The sequence below is a fragment of the Schistocerca gregaria genome, chromosome 5, assembly GCF_023897955.1.
Source record: "Schistocerca gregaria isolate iqSchGreg1 chromosome 5, iqSchGreg1.2, whole genome shotgun sequence".
Classification (NCBI taxonomy): domain Eukaryota; kingdom Metazoa; phylum Arthropoda; class Insecta; order Orthoptera; family Acrididae; genus Schistocerca; species Schistocerca gregaria.
The window spans coordinates 333,562,082-333,584,831 of NC_064924.1; the positions used below are offsets into that span (position 1 = coordinate 333,562,082).

Below are 22,750 nucleotides of genomic sequence, written 5' to 3' on the forward strand. Positions count from 1 at the left end.
ATCTCAACCTGGTACCCGCCTTACCAACAATTAATTTTATATGATCATTCCACTTCAAATCATTCTGCACACATACTCCCAGATATTTTACTGAAGTAACTGCTACTAGTGTTTGTTCCGCTACCACAATCATACAATAAAGGATCCTGCTTTCTATGTATTTGCAATACATTACATTTGTCTATGTTAAGGGTCTGTTACCATTCCCTGCACAAAGTGCCTATCCACTGCAGATCTTCCTGCATTTCACTGCCATTTTCTAATGCTGCAACTTCTCTGTATGCTACAGCATCATCCGCGAAATCACAATGGTGAGCGATATTCAAGCAGTGTGGAACAAGTGTACTGTAACCTACTTCCTTTGTTTTCGGATTGCATTTCCTTAGGATTCTTCCAATGAATCTCAGTCTGGCATCTGCTTTACCGATGATTAAATTTATATGGTAATTACATTTTAAATCACTCCTAATGCCTACTACCAGATAATTTATGGAATTAACTGCTTCCAGTTGCTAACCTGCTATATTGTAGCTATATGATAAAGGATCTTTCTTTCTATGTATTCGCAGCACATTACCCTTGTCTACATTGAGATTCAATTGTCATTCCCAGCACCATGCATCAATTCGCTGCAGATCCTTCTGCATTTCAGTACTATTTTCCTATCCGCAAAAAGCCTCAGTGAAATTCCTTGCAGTTGGGTGCACCCAGTGCTCTCTATCGCCACCAGCAGGGCTGCCTCCACATCTCTGATGAGACCCTCCCAGCAAGCAGACAGAGTGAACACTTGCCTTCTCCCTCAAACTTTCCGCTATTTCCCTAAGGGGCTCCATCACTCGCCTAACATTGGAGCTCCCAATCACTAATAAACCCCTCCCCCGGTGTGCCTGTTTGGACCTTACTGAAGGAGCGGCCACATGTCTACTCACAGGCAGAGCGGGCGATGCCACACAGCCAGCCTCCACACTGACCCTCCGCCTCATGCGATGCGAATGCCACTGAACCTGCCACTCCCATTGGGGACAGGGTGGCCCAACTGTGCTCGGTACCTGCAAAGATGTCTCTACAGCAGGGACCTTATGTGAAGCATGTAACACCTAGGGTGTACCATTCGATGCACCAGACTCACGACTGCTGCACTCTGAGGCAGCAGCCTGCGGCCATCAACATGTTCAGTTGTTAGCGAACAGTGGCCAGCTCCTCCTGCATCTGTACACAGCAGTCACACATCCTATCCATCCTAAGAAATTAACTTTTAACTAGACAGCTAATTCACGAAAGGCAGCTGATAGCTGACTGAACTGTCATTACTAGACACTTCTTGTTGTAAACAATGAAAAATAAGTACTACCTGTCTCTGGACTTCATTCAAAACAAACACAAAATCTATGGAACACTATTACTAGCACTCGAAAACTGAAACTTCCTAAAAGCAAAAACACGTGGAAAGACAAGTGACAAGTAAGAACAATCCAGTTAATACTTACATTTAGGTAGCTCGCTGTACAGCAGATGTGAAGCAATATGGGGGACCACGTACTTTATACTCAAGGTTTTCTTGCTTTAAACTTTAATAAGCCAATATCATGCTACAAGGCAGCAGCCACTAGTTTTGACCCTTCCTGGGTATTTTATATCCCCAGTACCCTCTGTATCTGGTGAGCATTCCCTTATCTGCCACCTGGGGGGAGTGCAATGGGAGACTAGCAACTCCGCACAGTGGGGGGGGGGGGGGGGTGCATTTGTATTAATAAAAAAGAAGACTATAGTCTTTTATCTATCAGTGGTAAAGAAGTCCATGAAGAAGAAATATAATCCATGAATTGTTTTGGTTGGGATGGTTATCAAAGCTGTTGCATTCTTTCCTGAAGCAAGCTGACCCACAACTGCTGAAATGTTACACACACACACACACACACACACACACACACACACACACACATATTTATCATTCATAGCTTGGGCAATAAAATATTTCGAAAAATAAAAAATATATGAATCAAAAACGAAAATGGTATGAAAAACTGTACAACAAATACGACAAAGGTCTAAAACATGACACAATCCACTTTCTACAGGATGCTGATTTTGTCAACAAGAAGATGTCAACTCCATTTTGTGAGGTGTGAACCCCCTATTTTCTACACTACTCGAAATTGAAATAAGGACACCGTGAATTCATTGTCCCAGGAAGGGGAAACTTTATTGACACATTCCTGGGGTCAGATACATCACATGATCACACTGACAGAACCACAGGCATATAGACACAGGCAACAGACCATGCACAATGTCGGCACTAGTACAGTGTATATCCACCTTTCGCAGCAATGCAGGCTGCTATTCTCCCAAGGAGACGATCGTAGAGATGCTGGATGTAGTCCTGTGGAACGGCTTGCCATGCCATTTCCACCTGGCGCCTCAGTTGGACCAGCGTTCGTGCTGGACGTGCAGACCGCGTGAGACGACGCTTCATCCAGTCCCAAACATGCTCAATGGGGGACAGATCCGGAGATCTTGCTGGCCAGGGTACTTGACTTACACCTTCTAGAGCACATTGGGTGGCACGGGATACATGCGGACGTGCATTGTCCTGTTGGAACAGCAAGTTCCCCTGCCGGTCTAGGAATGGTAGAACGATGGGTTTGATGACGGTTTGGATGTACCGTGCACTATTCAGTGTCCCCTCGACGATCACCAGAGGTGTACAGCCAGTGTAGGAGATCGCTCCCCACACCATGATGCTGGGTGTTGACCCTGTGTGCCTCGGTCGTATGCAGTCCTGATTGTGGCGCTCACCTGCACGGCGCCAAACACGCATACGACCATCATTGGCACCAAGGCAGAAGCGACTCATCGCTGAAGACGACACGTCTCCATTCGTCTCTACATTCACGCCTGTTGCGACACCACTGGAGGCGGGCTGCACGATGTTGGGGCGTGAGCGGAAGACGGCCTAACGGTGTGCGGGACCGTAGCCCAGCTTCATGGAGACGGTTGCGAATAGTCCTCGCCGATACCCCAGGAGCAACAGTGTCCCTAATTTGCTGGGAAGTGGAGGTGCGGTCCCCTACGGCACTGCGTAGGATCCTACGGTCTTGGCGTGCATCCGTGCGTCGCTGCGGTCCGGTCCCAGGTCGATGGGCACGTGCACCTTCCGCCGACCGCTGGCGACAACATCGATGTACTGTGGAGACCTCACGCCCCACGTGTTGAGCAATTCGGCGGTACGTCCACCTGGCCTCCCGCATGCCCACTATACACCCTCGCTCAAAGTCCGTCAACTGCACATACGGTTCACGTCCACGCTGTCGCGGCATGCTACCAGTGTTAAAGACTGCGATGGAGCTCCGTATGCCACGGCAAACTGGCTGACACTGACGGCGGCGGTGCACAAATGCTGCGCAGCTAGCGCCATTCGACGGCCAAAACCGCGGTTCCTGGTGTGTCCGCTGTGCCGTGCGTGTGATCATTGCTTGTACAGCCCTCTCGCAGTGTCCGGAGCAAGTATGGTGGGTCTGACACACCGGTGTCAATGTGTTCTTTTTTCCATCTCCAGGAGTGTACTTCATACAACAGCTAATTATGTTTGACCTCTATTTAAGACAGTATTACTACTTAGGGCACATATTGGTTGAAAGCACCGATGATGGCTGTTAATCAGTTGAAATCAATTTGCAAAACTAAATAAATAAAACATGATTTTGCGACTGGTTGCTGCATAGTTGGTAATTTTATGTTTTTTGGTCGCTGCATGACTTGGAAACCACATGGAGCCCACCACTCATAAATGCCATACACGTTAAGGTGCTAAAAATCTTCAGTGAAATGCTGATTATGTTCCTGTGGCACTGCTCAGAATATGAATATGAATATGTCATCTAGGTAAGCAAAACAACATGGTAATCCTCGTAACACTGAATCAATGAACTTTTGGTGTGTTTACGTGACGTTTCTCTGGCCGAATGTCACGTACAAACTTTCTAACAAACTTAAAGGTGTTATAATAGCAGTCTTTGGAATGTCTTTCTCAGCAACCAGGATTTGTGTGTTTGCTTGGAAGCAATCTAACATGCTAAATACCTGTTTTTCACACTATGCATGTTTACAGTTTTGTAGAAGAGCGCTGTGTAATGGTCTGGGATTGTTCTCGTGTTTAAAGCATGGTAGTTGCCACATGGCTACTACGCACTGTTGTTTTTTTTTTGGACCAAAAGTAAAGGTGATGACCATGGCCTTTAGGATGGGACAATGATTGCCTTGGTTAGCATAGTATCACACTCTTCAATTAGTGACCGTGTACCAGTCGGGAGCTAATCCTCTGAGCCTGCATCAAGCTGGAGGACCTGCCGTCATATTTATGTACTGCACAGCATCATGACGCACGGTACTGCAGAACTCTTAGAGGCTTCTTGAGAGCAGGGAACTGGATGAGCAGCTTAGCTTACCCACTTCTTGTAACCTGGGTCACCTTAGTGTCCTATGCAGCTATGTCACACCAGAAGCCAGTGGTGGACATTCCAGTGACAGTGTCCAGTAGCTGAGCAGTGGTGACATTGGGAATCAGAAGGTAATTCAGTAAGAGGTCTGTGTCGATGATAGGCTCAATAACATATGCCATTATAAAGTTCCATACCTAAGCAGAACTCAGTCCTAGGTACAGTTCCAAGTGCTCTACCCATATGTCACGACAACAGAGCTGTTATCAGCTGACTGTCTAAGCATGATGGCCGGACAGTATTTGTGTAGTTTATCCAGTGTTAGAATGCTGAGATTAGATCCCATATCTACAAAAACTTTAACCCTGAATTGCAATATGTTATGAATAGACATACAGAAAGATGATCTGCATCTACCTCGGTCTTATGTTCATGGCTGACACATGCACATGGCAAATTACATTTGTCTGCTTGGTCTCCAAATCTCTGGTGATACTAACATATGCTCACTGACTGTGTTTTGGCAGAGGAGGATGCATTTGATAAAGTGACTCTGCAATTTCTGTTGGAACTGTCCTCCAAAGTGCTGGTTGTTGACTGGCTCACTCCTCTGTTTACCAAAGGCATTAACCTTGCTCAAGAAGCTGTCATTCTGCTGTTTGTTCAGTGCCTCCTTTATTCAACAGACTGTTTTGGTTAGGTCTGGTTCCCATTGAAGTGCTATTACATGCAATCAATGGGTCAGAACAAAAGGTAGACACAATTGCATGTTGAATACAGTCGGCCATGTTGGCTGTGGCATTAAGTGGCATATCTGTTTCACCTTAGCTGGCAATCTCTGCTTCACACGGTACAAAGTAATGTGCAAGGGACCATGCATATGTCAACTTTACTCCTCAAGCGATGGAGGTATTGTGACAGTTTCTTGCCCTAGTATCCTCTTGTTACATTCTCTCTTCTTGTGAAGTCAAAACTTACCATATTAATTCAGTTTTGAGTTTCTAGTATACTTCTGTTCGCGTGGTGAAGTTACAATATCTTGCACTTCAGCAGTATATCAATGATCCAATTGACTAACTGCTAAGAATAACTTGGTGGAATCAAGATGTCGCACCTACACAGAGGAAGCTTGCCTCAACCTGTGCAAACCACAGTGTGAGGTTCTGCATGTGCATTTTATTTCTGTAATTATAGTGCTTCCAAATTTCAGGAATCATAAGGGAACATGAAAATATAATTAACATAAACTGGAGGAAACAATTTATTGACAGACATTAGGAGCAAGAATCTCTTAAAGTAGTCAACAACGGAATCATCTAACATACAATAATCGAAAATCACAGAATGTCTATGTGCTGTGGTTAGGACTAACCATGTCAGCACCCCTAGTGCTTTTCTAAAGCAGAGCCATCTGCACCCACAGTAGGTTAAAGAAATGGGCTCTGTTTCTACACAGTCGCAGAAGAACGTAGGGACTGCACAGAAGGTTCCCTACTGAGGTTATTTCTAGACTGGAATGGTTTTTATATATCGTGTGATCAAAAAGTCAGTATAAATTTGAAAACTGAATAAATCATGGAATAATGTAGATAGAGAGGTACAAATTGAAACACATGCCATGGGGTTTTATTAGGGGGGGAAAAAAAAAATGTCCGATAGATGGCACTTCATCTGATCAGAATAGCAATAATTAGCATAACAAAGTAAGACAAAGCAAAGATGATGTTCTTTACAGGAAATGCTCAATATGTGCACCATCATTCCTCAACAATTCCCTAGAGATGTCAGTCGATGACGATATACTTGCGACTCCAGGTAACCCCAAAGCCAATAATCGCACGGACTGAGGTCTGAGGACCGCGGAGGCCAAGAATGACGAAAGTGGCAGCTGAGCACACAATCACCACCAAACAACGCGCGCAAAAGATCTTTCGCGCCTCTAACAATATGGTGTGGAGCGCCATCCTGCATAAACATCGTACGTTCCGGCAGGTGTTTATCAGCCAGGCTGGGTATGATGTGATTCTGTAACATATTGGCGTACCTCTCACCCGTCACGGTAACAATTACAAAACCAGAATCACGCATTTCCTCGAAGAAAAAAGGCCCAATAACGGTGGATGTGGTAAATCCAACCCATACTGTGACTTTCTTGTCGTGCAATGGAGTTTCCATGACAGTTCTAGGATTTTCGGTAGCCCAAACTCAGCAGTTGTGGGCATTGACAGACCCTCGGAGCGTGAAATGAGCTTCGTCGGTCCACAACACCTTACTCAACCAATCATCTTCCGCCATCTTTTGAAACGCCCAAATTGCAAATGCCCTCTGCTTCACTAAATCGCCAGCTAGCCGTTCATGATGCTGATCGATTTTGTACGGATAGCATTGGAGGGAACGCCTCAGTGCCAATCAAACAGTAGTGTATGGAATGCCGGTGCGACGTGCGACTGCATGAGCGGTGACTTCTCCGTGCATAGATGAAACCGCTAGAGCGCTTCCTGAACTGTCTCAGCAGCATTATGCCTTGTGCTCGGTCGGTCACTACGGGGTCTATCATCGAAACAACCCGTGGCTTCGAACTTCGAAATTATTCTCGCCACAGTTGCATTTATCAATGGACCTTTACTCGTTCGAATCCCCTTCCTATGGCGATAGGATCGTAACGCTGAACTAGCACATTCCCCATTCTGATAATACAGCTTCGGCTTCACTAAAAGCGCCTTTTCAGGTAATGTCAACATGCTGCGACTGCTGGCACATCTGATTCTCTCTCTCATTACAGGTCCTTTTATACACGATTGTCATGCACAGTCACTGACGTTTTGCTGTCCAGTGCCATCTGTCAGACATTTTGTGAACTTTGTTTTTTTTTGTTCTAATAAAACCCCATGTCATTCCAAACATGTGTGTCAATTTTTACCTCTATATCTACATTATTCCGTGGTTTAATAAGTTTTCAAATTTATACTGACTTTTTGATCACCCGGTACTTCAAGAGGGGTGTCCTACTGACTTGGGAAATATACAATGAATGATCACTGGCTCTGGAACGTAGAGATATGTTAGTTAATGATGTAGAGAGATGTTAGTGAATGATGTGCAGTTTTTTCCAGTTATACGATTGCGACATACTAATCATAGCTGTGTTACCATGCAAGTGAACTACTGCTCCTTTTCACTTTTATATGTTGTGAAATATATTAATACTCACATACCTCAATACTGCTGCATTGACCAGCACCTTTGAAAGTTTAGGGTGTGTTGGGAAATTCATTATTCGTTTTCCAAGAGCTGTCAAATTTTCATCATCATCTAGAGCTCCTATGGCAACTAATTCTGAGACACCCAATTGAATTGCATCTTCACTTGGTGGTTCAGGCATCTCTGATAAGAATTGTGCTGCTTTTTGATTTTTAATCAACCCCTGAAGGAAGAGAGAAGCGAAACTATTTAAATCACAGAAACATCATGAAAACATGTCAACAATATTATGGAACAGACAACACACATATATTATTACAAATTTTGTCAATGTGGTTCTCCCGCAGCTCGTTAGTACACTTTAAGGGGGGGTGCGGTGGGGGGTGGGGGGGAGCATCACAAAGGAATTATCCGATTCGTGCAGAAATCTGAAGATGTGATGTACATGTACAGACAAATGATCACACTTTCAGAAAAATTGGATGATTTTATTTCAAGAGAAAGATCTTAAACTGGACAAGTTAATAACATGTTGGTCCACCTCTGGCCCCAATCCAAGAAGCTATTTGGCTAGGCACTGATTGACAGAGGTGTTGGATGTCCTCCTGAGGATATTGTGCCAAATTCTGTCCAACTGGTGCATTACATCACCAAAATCCTGAGGCAGTTGGTGGGCCCTGCCCATAATGCTCCAAATGTTCTTAGTTCGGGAGAGATCTGGTGACCTTGTTGGCCAGGTAGGATTTGGGAAGCATAACGACAAGCAGTAGAAACTCTCGCCCTGTTTGGGTGGCCATTATCTCACTGAAATGTAAGGCCAGAATGGGTTGCTATGAGGGCACTGTGCTGTAGGGGCACCACAGATAACAACTAAAGAAGTCCTGCTACGAAAAGAAAAGACACCCCAGATCATCAATCCTAGTTGTCAGGCCATATGGTGGATGATAGGTTGGTATCCTACTGCTATCTAGGGCACCTTTGTTGGCCATCAGGGTTCAATTCGAAGCAGGCCTCATCATTGAAGACAATTCTCCTGGTTGAAACTCCCAGATATTTTAAAATTGTACACTGGTCCAAGACTTGAACTTGGGACCTTTGCCTTTCCTGGGCAGGTGCTCTACCAACTGAGCTACCCAAGCACAACTCATGACCTGCCCTCACAGTTTTACTTTCTTCCAGTACCTTGTCTCCTACCTTTCAAACTGTGAGGATGGGCCATGAGGCATGCTTGTGTAGCCCAGTTGGTAGAGCACTTGCCCATGAAAGGCAAAGATCCAGACTTCAAGTCTCGGTGTGGCACACAGTTTTAATTAGCCAGAAAGTTTCATATCAGTGTACACTCCTCTGCAGAATAAAAATTTCATTCTTTCTACCGCTTGTCTCTGGGTTGCCAAACCCTACCTTGGACAGTTGTTTGGACAAGAAGAGAATAGAAGGTTTCGAAATGTGGTGCTACAGAAGAATGCTGAAAATTATATGGGTAGATCATGTAACCAATGAGGAGGTACTGAACAGAATTGGGGAGAAGAGGAGCTTGTGGCACAACTTGACTAGAAGAAGGGATCAGTTGGTAGGAGATGTTCTGAGCCATCAGGGGATCACCAATATAGTACTACAGGGCAGTGTGGAGGGTAAAAATCTTAGAGGGAGACCAAGAGATGAATACACTAAGCCGATTCAGAAGAATGTAGGTTGCAGTAGGTACTGGGAGATGAAAAAGCTTGCACAGGATAGAGTAACATGGAGAGCTGCATCAAACCAGTCTCTGGAATGAAGACCACAACAACAACAACAACAACAACAACAACAACACAGCTGTGGTTTTTCTGTTAAGTTCTGGAGTTTTACAGTCATATAAAGAAATAATTTTTGATGCAGGTACTCAACATGTCACCTTTTTTTGTGGCTACTGACTCTTCAATTACATTTATCCTGCACTTTGACCAAACATTCATGCCAATCTATTCAGAGGCTTTGTTAATGTAAGGTCATAGTTTTGATAGGTCTGCTGATGAAGGTGGCACAAACATTGCCTTTTTTGTATGCACCTAAACCAAAATGTCACACGAGGTAAATCAGATGTCTTGAGGCCACAACACAAATCCTATGTCATTCTCCCCATAAAAACTGTCCCATCAGTTTCCTATATCACATTCCTGAACATAATGCAGACACAAGTGAGGTGTATCACTATCTGAATTCTGCAACACGTCCATCAGATATACATGTCCTGCAATGGTCTGTTCCGTGGAGAAAGAACATAAACTTTAAACTGAGACTGCACAGTACACACCATTTTTGGTGAATTGGGAATGTATTACATAGTAGTGATTTTCTGTGTCCCTGATTCATTCACTGTGTCTGTTCATCATATCATTTATAAAGTACAATGAATATATATTTTTAACAAAAATCATCTTCTCCCCCAAGTAATGTATTCATCCAGAAATGTCAAAGTGACTAATTTTGCCCTTGGACAACAGACTTTTAGCATTTGCAAGTGGTGAGATTTCTGCTTCAACCATTTCCATAAAATCTACAGAAAAGATTGTCGTGGAGTGTTCAGTTCTCTATTTGCTCTTGCTTATCAACTTAATTTGCCTACACAATAAACATACTCCACAGTTCCTCTGGTTAATATCAGCTAGTGCATGTTGATTCCTCCTTACAGATGACTGACTATCTCACTTTCTTCCTAATTGCTACAGTGAAAGAAAACCAAAAACTGCATTGAGAAAAGACTTTTAGAGTTTTGATGTGGCGGTAAATATGTATAGAATTACTAAAATAGCTCTCATAAGTTAGTGACACTATTTTAACCTTTGGTAATAACCTTCTTCCAGTAATGTTACCAGACAATGTTTTTTGTTAGGTCTGTGTGTCATCTATACAAAGTGGAAATGATACAGCCAGTGTACCATCAACTACATATACTGGTGAGCCAAAACATTACGACCAGAGCCCAAGGCCAGATTAATGCTGCCTGATGCAATTGCAGGCACTGCGCCCAGTAAGGAAAGTATATAAGCACAGCAAAAATTGATGGGGAATCATTCTAGTGATGAAATGAATCACATAATGGGAAATACACTGCTGAATGAGACTTTGAAAAAGGTCAGATTATTATAGCCCAGCACCTAGGAAAAAGCGTCTCTGTAATGGAGAAGCTTGTCACAGGCTTGCCCACTGTACAAGGTGAGTCACTATTGCCACCTAGAATAACTCTGAAAGTATGATAGTAACTGAAAAGTCTGTGGAACAAATGTTGCATGGAACAACAGGGGCCATAATATGACATTGGTGTTTTGTTGCTATGTGGGATTGTGTCAGAGAAATGAAGGCCAACTTTGTTTTTTTTTTAAATGGGATTCTATAGTTTGGTACTTTGAAGATCAATGAAGGTCAAACAAGTGGCATGAACAGCGATTTACAGAAGGTGTTCGAAGTGAGGACCACTGGTATCAATGCAGTGTTGCAATCTTCTTATCATGGGTTGATTGGTATTCCTTATCACTTCGGAACTTATCGAAGCACATGCTTTGATGATTCTCTCTCACATATTGCATAAACAGTAAATATTCGCCGAATACGGCATATCCATCTAACGTGCTGTTGAGACATAAACACCATTTGACGGTTTCGAAACACAGCAATAATAGGAATGGTAAGACTAGTATTGTTGAATCAAGTGAATGTGAATGATGTATTCCTTCAAAGAACAAGTCGATATGCTTCTTATTTACGGAGAATGCCAACAATGTTCAGTGGGAGCTAGAGATTTATATGCTGAAAGATATTCTCAATGTACTCACTCTACATGTCATACATTTAAATATGTATATGATAAATTGGGAACCACTGGATTTTTAATGCATCAGAAACATATCTGGCAAAGGGAAGTTACTACTGAGGAAACAGGAATTGGTACTCTTGCCCCTGTGGTTTGAGATCCTTGTGTTAGTTAACGTCAAGTTGCAAGGGAATCTCGCATGAGCCAGAATGGTGTTGTTCGTGCTGTGCATCACCATAAATATCATAGTTACAATATCAGTCTTCACCAAGAATTAAATGGTACAGATTGTATGCGTCGTACTGAATTCTGCTGATGGGTTCAACTCCAGATTCAGAGGGATGAGACATTTATTAATTTGATTTTATTTACTAATAAGGCTACATTCACAAACCATGGAATCAGAATTATAGCCCCCTATTTCATTGAAGGAAATTTTAATGGTAGGAAGTACACCACATTCCTGCAAGAAATATTGTCTGTTATTGGAAGAAATACCTTTAGGAACAAGGAACAGAATGTGTTAACATGATGGGTGTCCATCACATTTTTTGCTGACGGCTAGAAATGAGTTTCAGAGACAATTCCCAAATTATTGGATTGGACGCGGAGGACATGTATCGCGGCCAGACTTATCGATTCTGGATTTTTTCCTTGTGGGTATTCGTAAAAGTCATTGTTTATTAAGACGTTCCACCTACATCTGAAGATATGCGAGAGAGGATTGTCAGAGCATGTGCTTCGATAAGTGCCGGTGTGGTAAGGAATATAATATACTGTATAATATTCTGTAGCACTTAGCAGATTAAAATAGGGTCACTGAAATAAAAAAAAATGTCTCACCATCCACAGCTGAGAGCTGTGGGGACAAAGTGAGGGAGGATTGCCACTTAAAAGAAGTCGACAGCTAAAAAGACAGTGCCCTAGTTAAAATTACCTCCTCTCGACGATGAGGATGGGAGGAAGAGGTCCAAGCACAGTGAAGAGGTTTTACGTGGCTTGATTTATTATTGGGAAATGTAGACCAATGTGTGTGTCATTAAAGAGAAACACAATGACGTAAAATGTTCTGTAGATCAGCAACGGGAACCATACGAACCGAGGAAGAGAGACTGCAGCCTTGGCCACTATATTGGCTGCCTCGTTTCTGCGGATACCAATGTACCCTGGGACCCTGAGGAATGGCACAGAGATGTCCCCTAACTGGAGTACGTGGAGACAGTCGTGAATCTGGTGAACCAGAGGGTGGATGGGATAAAGAGCCTAAAGGTTGAGAAGAGAGCTGAGCGAGTACAAGCATATAATATACTGTAGCCACGGATGTATTGGACAGCCTGAAGAACAGCGTAAAGCTCCGCAGTAAAAACCGAACACTGGTTGGGAAGCCAAAATTGTTGACAACAATATAGGGACTCCCAACACCAAATGTGGTCTTTGATCTCAGTGTAAATAAATGTGGCATCCTCCATTTGTGCACATAGAGCAGCAAATGACCGACAAACTATAGAGGCTAACTGTCCTTGGGAAGCTGACAAAGGTCATGGAGAAAGCAGGTCCAAGGATGAAGGCCAAGGTGGCGTCATACCCCCATTTGTCAAGAAAGTTTTTGGGTAAGTGGAAGGAAAGAGAACATAGCAGTTGGAGGAAGCAGACTCCCGGTGTTAGTAGAGAGGAAGGGCAGTCTGCATACCCTAAATCTAAGAAGGCGTCGAAAAAAAGAGCATGGGTCAGATGAGCAGGTGTGAAAGACAGACGACTAGCGTAACGACTCAGCAGGACAGCTCACCAATTGTACAGCGGAGGTTCAGCAGTCTTAAAGGCTCTCCAAGGGGCTGGTGTAAAAAGCTCCAGATGCTAAATGCAATCCACGGTGGTGGATAAAGTCGAGACGCCGAAGAACAGACAGCCATGCAGAGTAGTAAAGTGTGCTTCCATAGTCCAATTTAGAGCATACTACAGTGCAATAAAGGCCGAAGAGGACCGCTCGGTCCGCTCCCTAGGAGGTACCATTCAGAACACGTAGGGCGGTGAGGGATTGCAGACAGCGAGCCAAAAGATATGAAATGTGGGAAGACCAGTACAGTTTTCTGTCAAACTTAAGTCCCAAGAATTTGGCAGCATCCGCAAACGGAAGGTCAACAGGGCCTAGATGTTGCAAAGGCAGAGGAAACACCATACGATGGCAAAAATTGACAGAAAGCCTTATTGGGAGAAAATCAGAAGCCGGTTTCAATGCTCTATGAGTGGAGGCGATCGAGACATCCTTGAAGACGACATTCAAGAAGGCTGGTCCACTGAGAACTGTAGTAGATTGTAAAATCATTGACAAAGTGGGAGCCTGAGATATCAGGAAGGAGACAATCCATAATTGGATTTATAGTGATGGCAAACAGTACAACACTTTGCATGGTGCCCTAGGGCACCCCATTTTCTTGGGAGAAAGTATGAGAGAGAGTAGTGTTGAGCCGCACCTTTAATATGTGCTCTGTCATAAATTCATGAATGAAAAGGGGTAGCCAACCTCTAAAGCTTCAAGAGAACAGTGTGCGGAGGATGCCTGTCCTCCAACAGGTATCATATGCCCTCTCCAGATCAAAAAATATTGATACTGTTTGGCGTTCCCTGAGAAAATTGTTCATGATGTAAGTCGACATAGCAACAAGATGGTCAACTGCAAAACAATACTTTCAGAAACTGCATTGGGCAGGTGTTAAAAGGCTTCGGGACTCCAGGCACTGTTTAAGGGGGATTGGGTGATAACGGACAATATCATGGAGAAGAATCATTAGTCCCATGTGTGCCAGAGTGCCATCAACAGAGGGGAGATCAAACTACACCAATTGGAAATGAGGAAAGACAAAGCGAGCACGGGGATATAGCTTTGTTTCCTGAAGACGGAAGACAACCAGGAGTAGGATTGTAAGAGAATTGACAATTCATCCTGACTGCAGCAAATTCTGCAGATATTCCAATGGATAATTTACATAGGGCGGATACAGAAGGGGAAAAAAATCTCACTATGGTTGCTGTCAACTCAACGAACACAGAGCCGGGAGCCAACAGTGTGGAACGGTGTTCAGCCAAAGGCAGAAGATCCTGATCCATAGGTTGTTCGGAGGCAGCTCCTGCCGCAAGTAATTGGCTGGTTGATTGGCCGCCAGCGGTGCGCCTTGGCGACACAGAAGGTGGCCGAGAGCGGCTACTGCTGCGTGGGGCTGTAGATGAGACACGTTGTGGCATAGAACGAGAGGAACTTTGTTTCTTATGAGCCTTCGTGGAAGAAGGACGTTGAGATGAGGGAGGAATCTATGGTTGTGAGGTCAGGTTACGTAAAAAATCTTTGCAAGTAGTCCCTTTTTTGGAAGTCCGGCTGTCCGATTTTGGAATCCATGATTTAGCAGGAGCCAATGAAGGGTGAGTCTTAGATTGAGCAGATGATAGTGGGGAGGTTGAATGGGTGATCTTTGGGCTGGCCGATCTGACAACCGTGACGCAAAAGGTGGACCACAGGTCTGTGTGGCTACCTCCTTAGTAGGCTCAGGAGATGCAAGGACAGTGCTTTATTTACCCACTGGGAGCACAGTGGACTCTACTGGCGGATAACTTACAAGCAGCAAAGGTAGACACCTTTTCCTTCACTCAGATTTCCTGAATAATTCACTCATCTTTGAAAATACGGCAATCTCTAGAGGAAGCAGCGCGGCCTCCCATATAGTTGACGCAATGAGTGAATGGAGGTGGACAATCACCCTCATGGGCATTCCTGCCACATGTAATGCATTTGGCCACATTGGAACACGACTGGCTGGTATGATTAAACCACTGACATCAATAGCAATGTATACAGTTGGGGATGTGAGGGTAAACTGAAATGATCTCGTATCCCGCTTTAATGTTCGATAGAAGTTGAGCTGTTGTCAAATGTCAAGAAGAGAGTATGGATTGGTACCAAGTCCTTATCAACCCTTTATGACTTGAATACAGCTATTACACCCTGATCAGACAGGTAATTTTGAATGTCCTTGTTGGATAATTCGTCAAGTGAGTGTGTATACACACCATGCTTGATGAATTTAAAGTACAGTGCACTTCCACCTGGACAGGGAAGGTGTGCAGCAGTGTAGTCCACAGCAATTTTTGTGCCTGGAGGGCACTGTGTTTCTAACAACAAGGTGCCATTTCATAATGGGGAACAAGACTTTACGTGACCTGCAATTGTGTCGACACCTTTCTGAATAATGAAAGGGTTGACTGTGGAAAAGTCTTGACCTTCAACAGACCGAGAAACAACTAGGAAATTTGGCTCTGATGGAAGAATTGTCTGTGACTGAGACTCATTTAGCTTTCTCTTGTGGGCAGAAGCTGTAGAAGAAGGGCAAACCATTGCAAAAGTATCCCTTGCAATTACCAGCATCTCCAATGGCGTACTCCTTCCTTGTGGGGGCCTTCTTTGAGGGCACTCCCGCCTTAGGTGATTGTCCACACCTTACGTCACACCTCCAGAGAAATGGATGGAGAGACCAACCGGCATGTTCAGTAGGTACCAGCTCGAGTAATCAACCTGCCCTGCGCCTGTCCTTTACCGGGGGGTACATGTGTGTCCTACTTGTCTACCCAGGGAGGGGAATTAATTATGTGGAAGAGAAAGGGAGGAACAAAGAAAAGGAAAGATGAGAGGCCTCAAATGCTGCAGCGGAGAAGACGGTACAGAGAAGAGGCAAAGAAAAGAGAAGTACAAAGGGAGGACAGATACTTTCCAGCATAGAGAGCAAAGAAAAGAAACTATGTCTTACAGTGGCAAGCGTCCATCTCTGGACGTAGGCACAAAACATCCTCCAAAAGAGAGAGAGAAGGTGAAGGGAAGGGGCAGGGGGAGGGGGGGGGGGGGCAGCGGGAAGGATCGGGGACAGGGAGGTATGTGGAAAAGGAAGGTAGGCAGCACGGAAAAGAAAGAGAGGTACACTAGCTCGGGATCCCGTGCTCGCCACGCACATATCCATAACAGGGTCGTGGACCCCCTGTGGGGGGCAGCACTGCATTGATACCAATGGTCATCACTTCAAACACCTTCTGTAAAGGGATTTCATGCCAACTTTGTGAAATTTGTTGACCTTCAAAGACCTTACTGTTACACATCACTGGATTCGTCTTGATAGCCACTATCAGAAAATAAGTACCAATATATAGCATCCCATTCTAAAAAACAAAGTTGAGCTTCATCTCTCTGAAGCGACCCCACCTAGAAACAAAAAAACCAATGTCATATTATGACCCCCACTGTCTCATGCAACTTTTTTCCCATAAACTTTTCAGCTCCTATCATACTTTTCGAGTTATTCTTGCTGGCAATAGTTGGTGACTCTCCCTGTATAAAGCAGGATAGGCAATAATCTGTGGTCACTCCAATGACAGTAAACTTCTGGTGCAAGAACTAGTGCTTCAGAGCACACAATTCAGTGTACATGGTTGAATATGGGGCTCTGCAGCAAACAATCCCTAAGTGTTCCCAAGTTACCCAATGACGTCGTGAATTATGACTGCAATGGGCATGGCATGATACAGACTGGAATCAACAGACTGGACCATGGATCAATTGAAACCATCTCCCCTAGTTGGATGAATCATCCCTCAATACACCAGGTTGATGGTCATATCTGAATACACCACCAACCAGGCGAATGGCTGCTCAGAACATGCACTATGCCACAGGTGGAGGCTAGTGGAGGAGATATTATGCTATGAGCCTCCCATGGGGCCTGCGGTAGTAATCAAAGGCAACATGAAAGTTGTGGACTACGTTAACATTATTGCGAGCCATGATTCATGTCTTCCGCAATGGCAACTGTCCCCGATACAAAGCCAGAAATATGTTACATTGGTTTGAAGAACATGTTTGTGAACTCACAATGAAGTCCTGGCCCCCAAGTTCACCTGATCTAATCCCATTGCATAACATTTGTATCAAGAGCCCACTTTGCACGAGAGAAGCATCAGCCCATAACTTACAAGAATTGCATGTGCTGTGCATGGACATTTGGTGCCATATACCTCTAGAAACATACCAATGACTTGCCTAATACATGCCATGCAGAATTACTTATTTATTGCATTCCAAAGGTGGACCAGCACAATTAAGCAGATGGTCATAATGTACTGGATCATTAGTGTTTATTACTACTACTCTAAAAAGGTCTTATTGTTTTAAGTTTACAATGCGAAAAAATAATTCCCAGTGCCATTTTGAGGTCTTGCATTCTCCTCTACACTGTACCAAGTCAACATCTTGCTCATTAACAGAAAGTTTATTTTAACATAAAATTTGTGTCACCTGATACAGTTATGGAATTCAATTGTATGAGGTAAAGGGAAAAAAAATTGAGTTCTTGGTTCACCAACCAAATTTGACTGCTGGCTTTTCTGGAATAAGAGTAGCAAATAAACTGAGTTTTATATCCTTCAAATGTCAAATTGTTGAGTCCAGAGATATTGTGCACTATTATATTAAATTTCAGCCTCTACTTGCATAAGAAAGCCATCTTCAGAAACGGCACAATGTAAAATTAACTTAAAAAGTGCCAGATATTGACCTTGTCCAGCCTAAAATGTTAGTACTACAGTACATAGTCATAAGATTGTGTCACCTCTACTAATGTTTTGCTGAAAGGTCACACCAACGGGTCAGACAGGTGCACCGCAGGCAGCAATGATGCGAGCTCAGCTGGTGGTCAAGCGCATGCACTTTCAGAGTAATACGGACTTAAAACTAGTAAATGTTAACAGAGATTATTATGGAAAATAATTTATTACAATAGTTCAGACCATTAATGGTATTAAGACATAAGTCACAGAAATTACTGATCCATAAAAGGCAAAAGACATATCAAAAGTGTATTGTACATAAGTACAAATAAACATTAATTGATAACTTTGTTACCACAGCTAGAAATGTTACTGGCAAATAAACCATAACAACTGAAGTTACTGTTCTATGAGAGGCAAATGGCATATATAGCATAAAGGAATCTTTTAATAAGAAAAGGCCATAAGTTAAGGTTAACAGCACCTGAAATGTGTGAAACTTAGCTAAGAATTAACAACTGTGAATGATAATGAGGACTATTGTCTCATACATGTTAGTGGTTAGACATACAGTATGTGATCAGCAATTAATACATAAGAAAACCAATAGGCTGTATGTCATTGACGTAGGCAGAAGACCATATAAAGTAATGGATTTCTCGCACAATTGATGCCTGCAATGCCACAAAACATTATTAAGACAGTATAGCCAGTGGAGTTATATACAAACTTTATGACAATTCGGTGAACTGCGTATGTAAACAAAAAAATGAAAGAGCACTGGCATCGGGTGACACAAAGTCCTGCATAATCACGATAGACGAAGCAATGACTGAAATCCTTTGAAGAAGTTGTTATTTTTCAACTGCAATTTGTCATTAAGCATGTTGTCTTTATCGTAAAGGAGGTGTTTGAAAATTTGAATTTCTTCGAGTGTATCTAGCCTGGATCCTTTAGCGTCCTCGTTTAAGAGCTTTGTGTTAATAAGTGGGTTAGGGGCATGGGAATGGGTCTAGTTATTACATAGGTCAGCAGATAGAGCTTTATCGGTAGATACAAAGAGCATTTACCCACATAAAGTGGAGATGGCACGCGTGGCTTGACATTTGCAAACCATCTAATCCAAATGGCCCATGCCCCTCGCCAAACTTATAAACACAGAGCTCTTAAACCAAGAAGATACACTCGAAGAAATGTAAATTTTCAAACACCTTCTTTACGATAAAGACAACTTGCTTAATGACCAATTGCAGCTGAAAAATAACAACTTCTTCAAAGGATTTCAGTCACTGCTTTGTCTATCATGATAATGCGGGACTTTCTATGTCACCCAATGCCATTGTCCTCCTCTTACCTTTATGTTTACATACACTGTTCACCTAATCATCAAAGTGTGTATGTAACTCCACTGGCTATATTGTTTTCATAATGTTTTGTGGTATTGCACACACCTATTGTCTGATAAATCCATTGCTTTATATGGTGGTTTGCCTACGTCAATAGCTGGCTATGACATACAGCCTACTGGTTTTCTTTTGCTGATCAAATACTGTATATCTAACCACTAACCTGTACGAGACAACTGTCCTCATTATCATTTACAGGCATTAAATGTTAGCTAACTTTCACACATTTCAGGTGCTGTTAGCCTCAACTTATGGCCTTTTCTTATTAAAAGGTTCCTTTACACTATATAATGTCATTTGCCTTTCATAGAACTGTAACTTCAGTTATTATGGTTTATTTGCCAGTAACATTTCTAGCTGTGGTAACAAAGTTATCAATTAACGTTTATTTGTACTTATGTACAATACACTTTTTATATGTCTTTTGCCTTTTATGGATCAGTAATTTCAGTGACTTACGTCTTAATGCCATTAATAGTCCGAACTATTGTAATAAACTATTTTGCACAATAATCTGAGGTAACATTTACTAGTTTTAAGTCTATATTACTCCGAACATGCATGCGCACTACCACCAGCTGAGCTCGTTGTGTCACTGTGCGCAGCACCCAGTTACGACTCAGTGCCCACAGCCCACCTGTCTGGCCCCTTGGTGTGACTTATCAGCAAAACATTAGTAGAAGTGACACAGCTTATGACTATTTACTGTAGTACTAACATTTTAGACTTGACAAGGCCAATATCTGGCATGTTTTAATTTAATTTTATATTGTGACATTTCTGAAGAAGGCTACATTATTACAGCAAAAACCTAGGTAATGTTTCCTTGCTTATGCAACTGGAGGCTGAAATTCAATGTAATTACATTTTACAGTTGCCAACTCTGCTGCACCACACTAATAATATTCAAAATTGTTCACTATATCTTATGAAAAGATGACAAAAAAGCAAGCACTGTTCTAAAAAATTAGAAGTATTCACACAAAAATTAATTCAGCGTAACTTGCACATGTGCAATAAACTGTGGAACGATTCTGTATCCAAGTAATACAGAATTTCTTTAAATTTTCTTCCATCCACACCTACTTTACAGACAACTGGTGACCTCACTTCACCCTCACAACCGCAAATCTGTTTGTCAACAGACACTTCAGAACATGAAGAGAAAAGAGATGCACTTGTGTAGTGAAAACATAACATTGTTGGCCGTACTTACAGGTCATTACCATATGAAAATTGCAATTGATCATTAACAAAATATTTCAAAAATGAATAAATGTATTGTGAGGCTGTAGTTAACATTCCCACTTGTTTGAACAGATACCTGCATGAGGTATTTTATTATTATTTCTTTCTTATCTCATACGTTATGTCTGGTCTAAAGTAGAAAGTGACGCGGACCTTGATCAAGTGTGACTTCCTTTTAACTGTACGGTATATGTTATATTGCATTTAGGAACTTTCGGGGAATTGAACATGTATCAATAATTACAGATTTCTGTAGTTGTATAAATACGTTTGGATGTAGGTGTATTGCGTTTATGTACTGGTGGATACTGTGTGGTATGACTCCTGTAGTTGATAGTATAATTAGTATAATGTCAATTTTATCCTGATGCCACATGTCCTTGACTTCCTCAGCCAGTTGGATGTATTTTTCAATTTTTTCTCCTGGTTTCTTCTGTATATTTGTTGTATTGGGTATGGATATTTCAATTATTTGTGTTAATTTCTTCTTTTTATTGGCGAGTATGATGTCAGGTTTGATATGTGGTGTTGTTTTATCTGTTATAATGGTTCTGTTCCAGTATAATTTGTATTCATCATTCTCCAGTATATTTTGTGGTGCATACTTGTATGTGGGAATGTGTTGTTTATTAGTTTATGTTGTATGGCAAGTTGTTGATGTATTATTTTTGCTACATTGTCATGTCTTCTGGTGTACTCTGTATTTGCTAGTATTGTACATCCACTTGTGATGTGCTCTACTGTTTCTATTTGTTGTTTGCAAAGTCTGCATTTATCTGTTGCGGTATTGGGATCTTTAATAATATGCTTGCTGTAATATCTGGTGATTATTGTTTGCTCCTGTATTGCAATCTTGAATTCTTCCATATCTTTTCTTAGACATGTGTTGGGTGCGTCTTGATCGATGTGTGGCTGTGTTAGATGATACAGGTGCTTGCCATGTAGTGTTTTCTTTTTCCAATTTACTTTCTTCGTATGTGTTGATGTTATGTGATCTAAAGGGTTGTAGAAGTGGTTATGAAATTGCAGTGATGTAGCCGATGTATTTATATGAGTGATTGCTTTGCGTATTTTGCTAGTTTCTGCTCGTTCTATAAAGAATTTTCTTAAATTGTCTACCTGTCCATAATGTAGGTTTTTTATGTCGATAAATCCACTTCCTCCTTCCTTTCTGCTTAATGTGAATCTTTCTGTTGCTGAATGTATGTGATGTATTCTATATTTGTGGCATTGTGATCGTGTAAGTGTATTGAGTGCTTCTAGGTCTGTGTCACTCCATTTCACTACTCCAAATGTGTAGGTCAATATTGGTATAGCATAAGTATTTATAGCTTTAGTCTTGTTTCTTGCAGTCAATTCTGTTTTCAGTATTTTTGTTAGTCTTTGTCAATATTTTTCTTTTAGTTCTTCTTTAATATTTGTATTATCTATTCCTATTTTTTGTCTGTATCCTAAATATTTACAGGCATCTGTTTTTTCCATCGCTTCTATGCAGTCGCTGTGGTTATCCAATATGTAATCTTCTCGTTTAGTGTGTTTTCCCTTGACTATGCTACTTTTCTTACATTTGTCTGTTCCAAAAGCCATATTTATAGCATTGCTGAATACTTCTGTTATCTTTAGTAATTGGTTGAGTTGCTGATTTGTTGCTGCCAGTAGTTTTAGATCATCCATGTGTGTGATTTTGTGTTGGTATGTTCCAGTAATATTGTATCCATAATTTGTATTATTTAGCATGTTGGATAGTGGGTTCAGAGCAAGGCAGAACCAGAAAGGACTTAATGAGTCTCTTTGGTATATTCCACACTTTATCTGTATTGGCTGTGATGTGATATTATTTGAATTTGTTTGGATATTAAGTGTGGTTTTCCAATTTTTCATTACTATGTTTAGGAACTGTATCAATTTAGGATCTACTTTGTATATTTCCAATATATGTAGTAACCATGAGTGAGGTACACTATCAAAAGCTTTTCGGTAATCAATGTATGCGTAGTGTAGCGACCTTTGTTTAGTTTTAGCTCGATATGTCACCTCTGCATCTATTATCAGTTGCTCTTTACATCCTCGTGCTCCTTTGCAACAGC

The 22,750-nt window shown here is 42.0% G+C and overlaps 1 protein-coding gene across 3 annotated transcripts in view; it reads right to left on the bottom strand.

The window, feature by feature from the left end:
• The window catches only part of LOC126272627 (ATP-dependent RNA helicase DHX30-like), a 268,564-nt gene that overhangs the window by 70,390 nt on the left and 175,424 nt on the right, over positions 1-22,750 (bottom strand). For all 3 annotated transcript variants that reach the window (XM_049975586.1, XM_049975587.1, XM_049975588.1), the window contains one exon: positions 7,655-7,863. In XM_049975586.1, the coding sequence (XP_049831543.1) occupies positions 7,655-7,863 (209 nt within the window). The remainder of the gene's footprint in view (positions 1-7,654; positions 7,864-22,750) is intronic.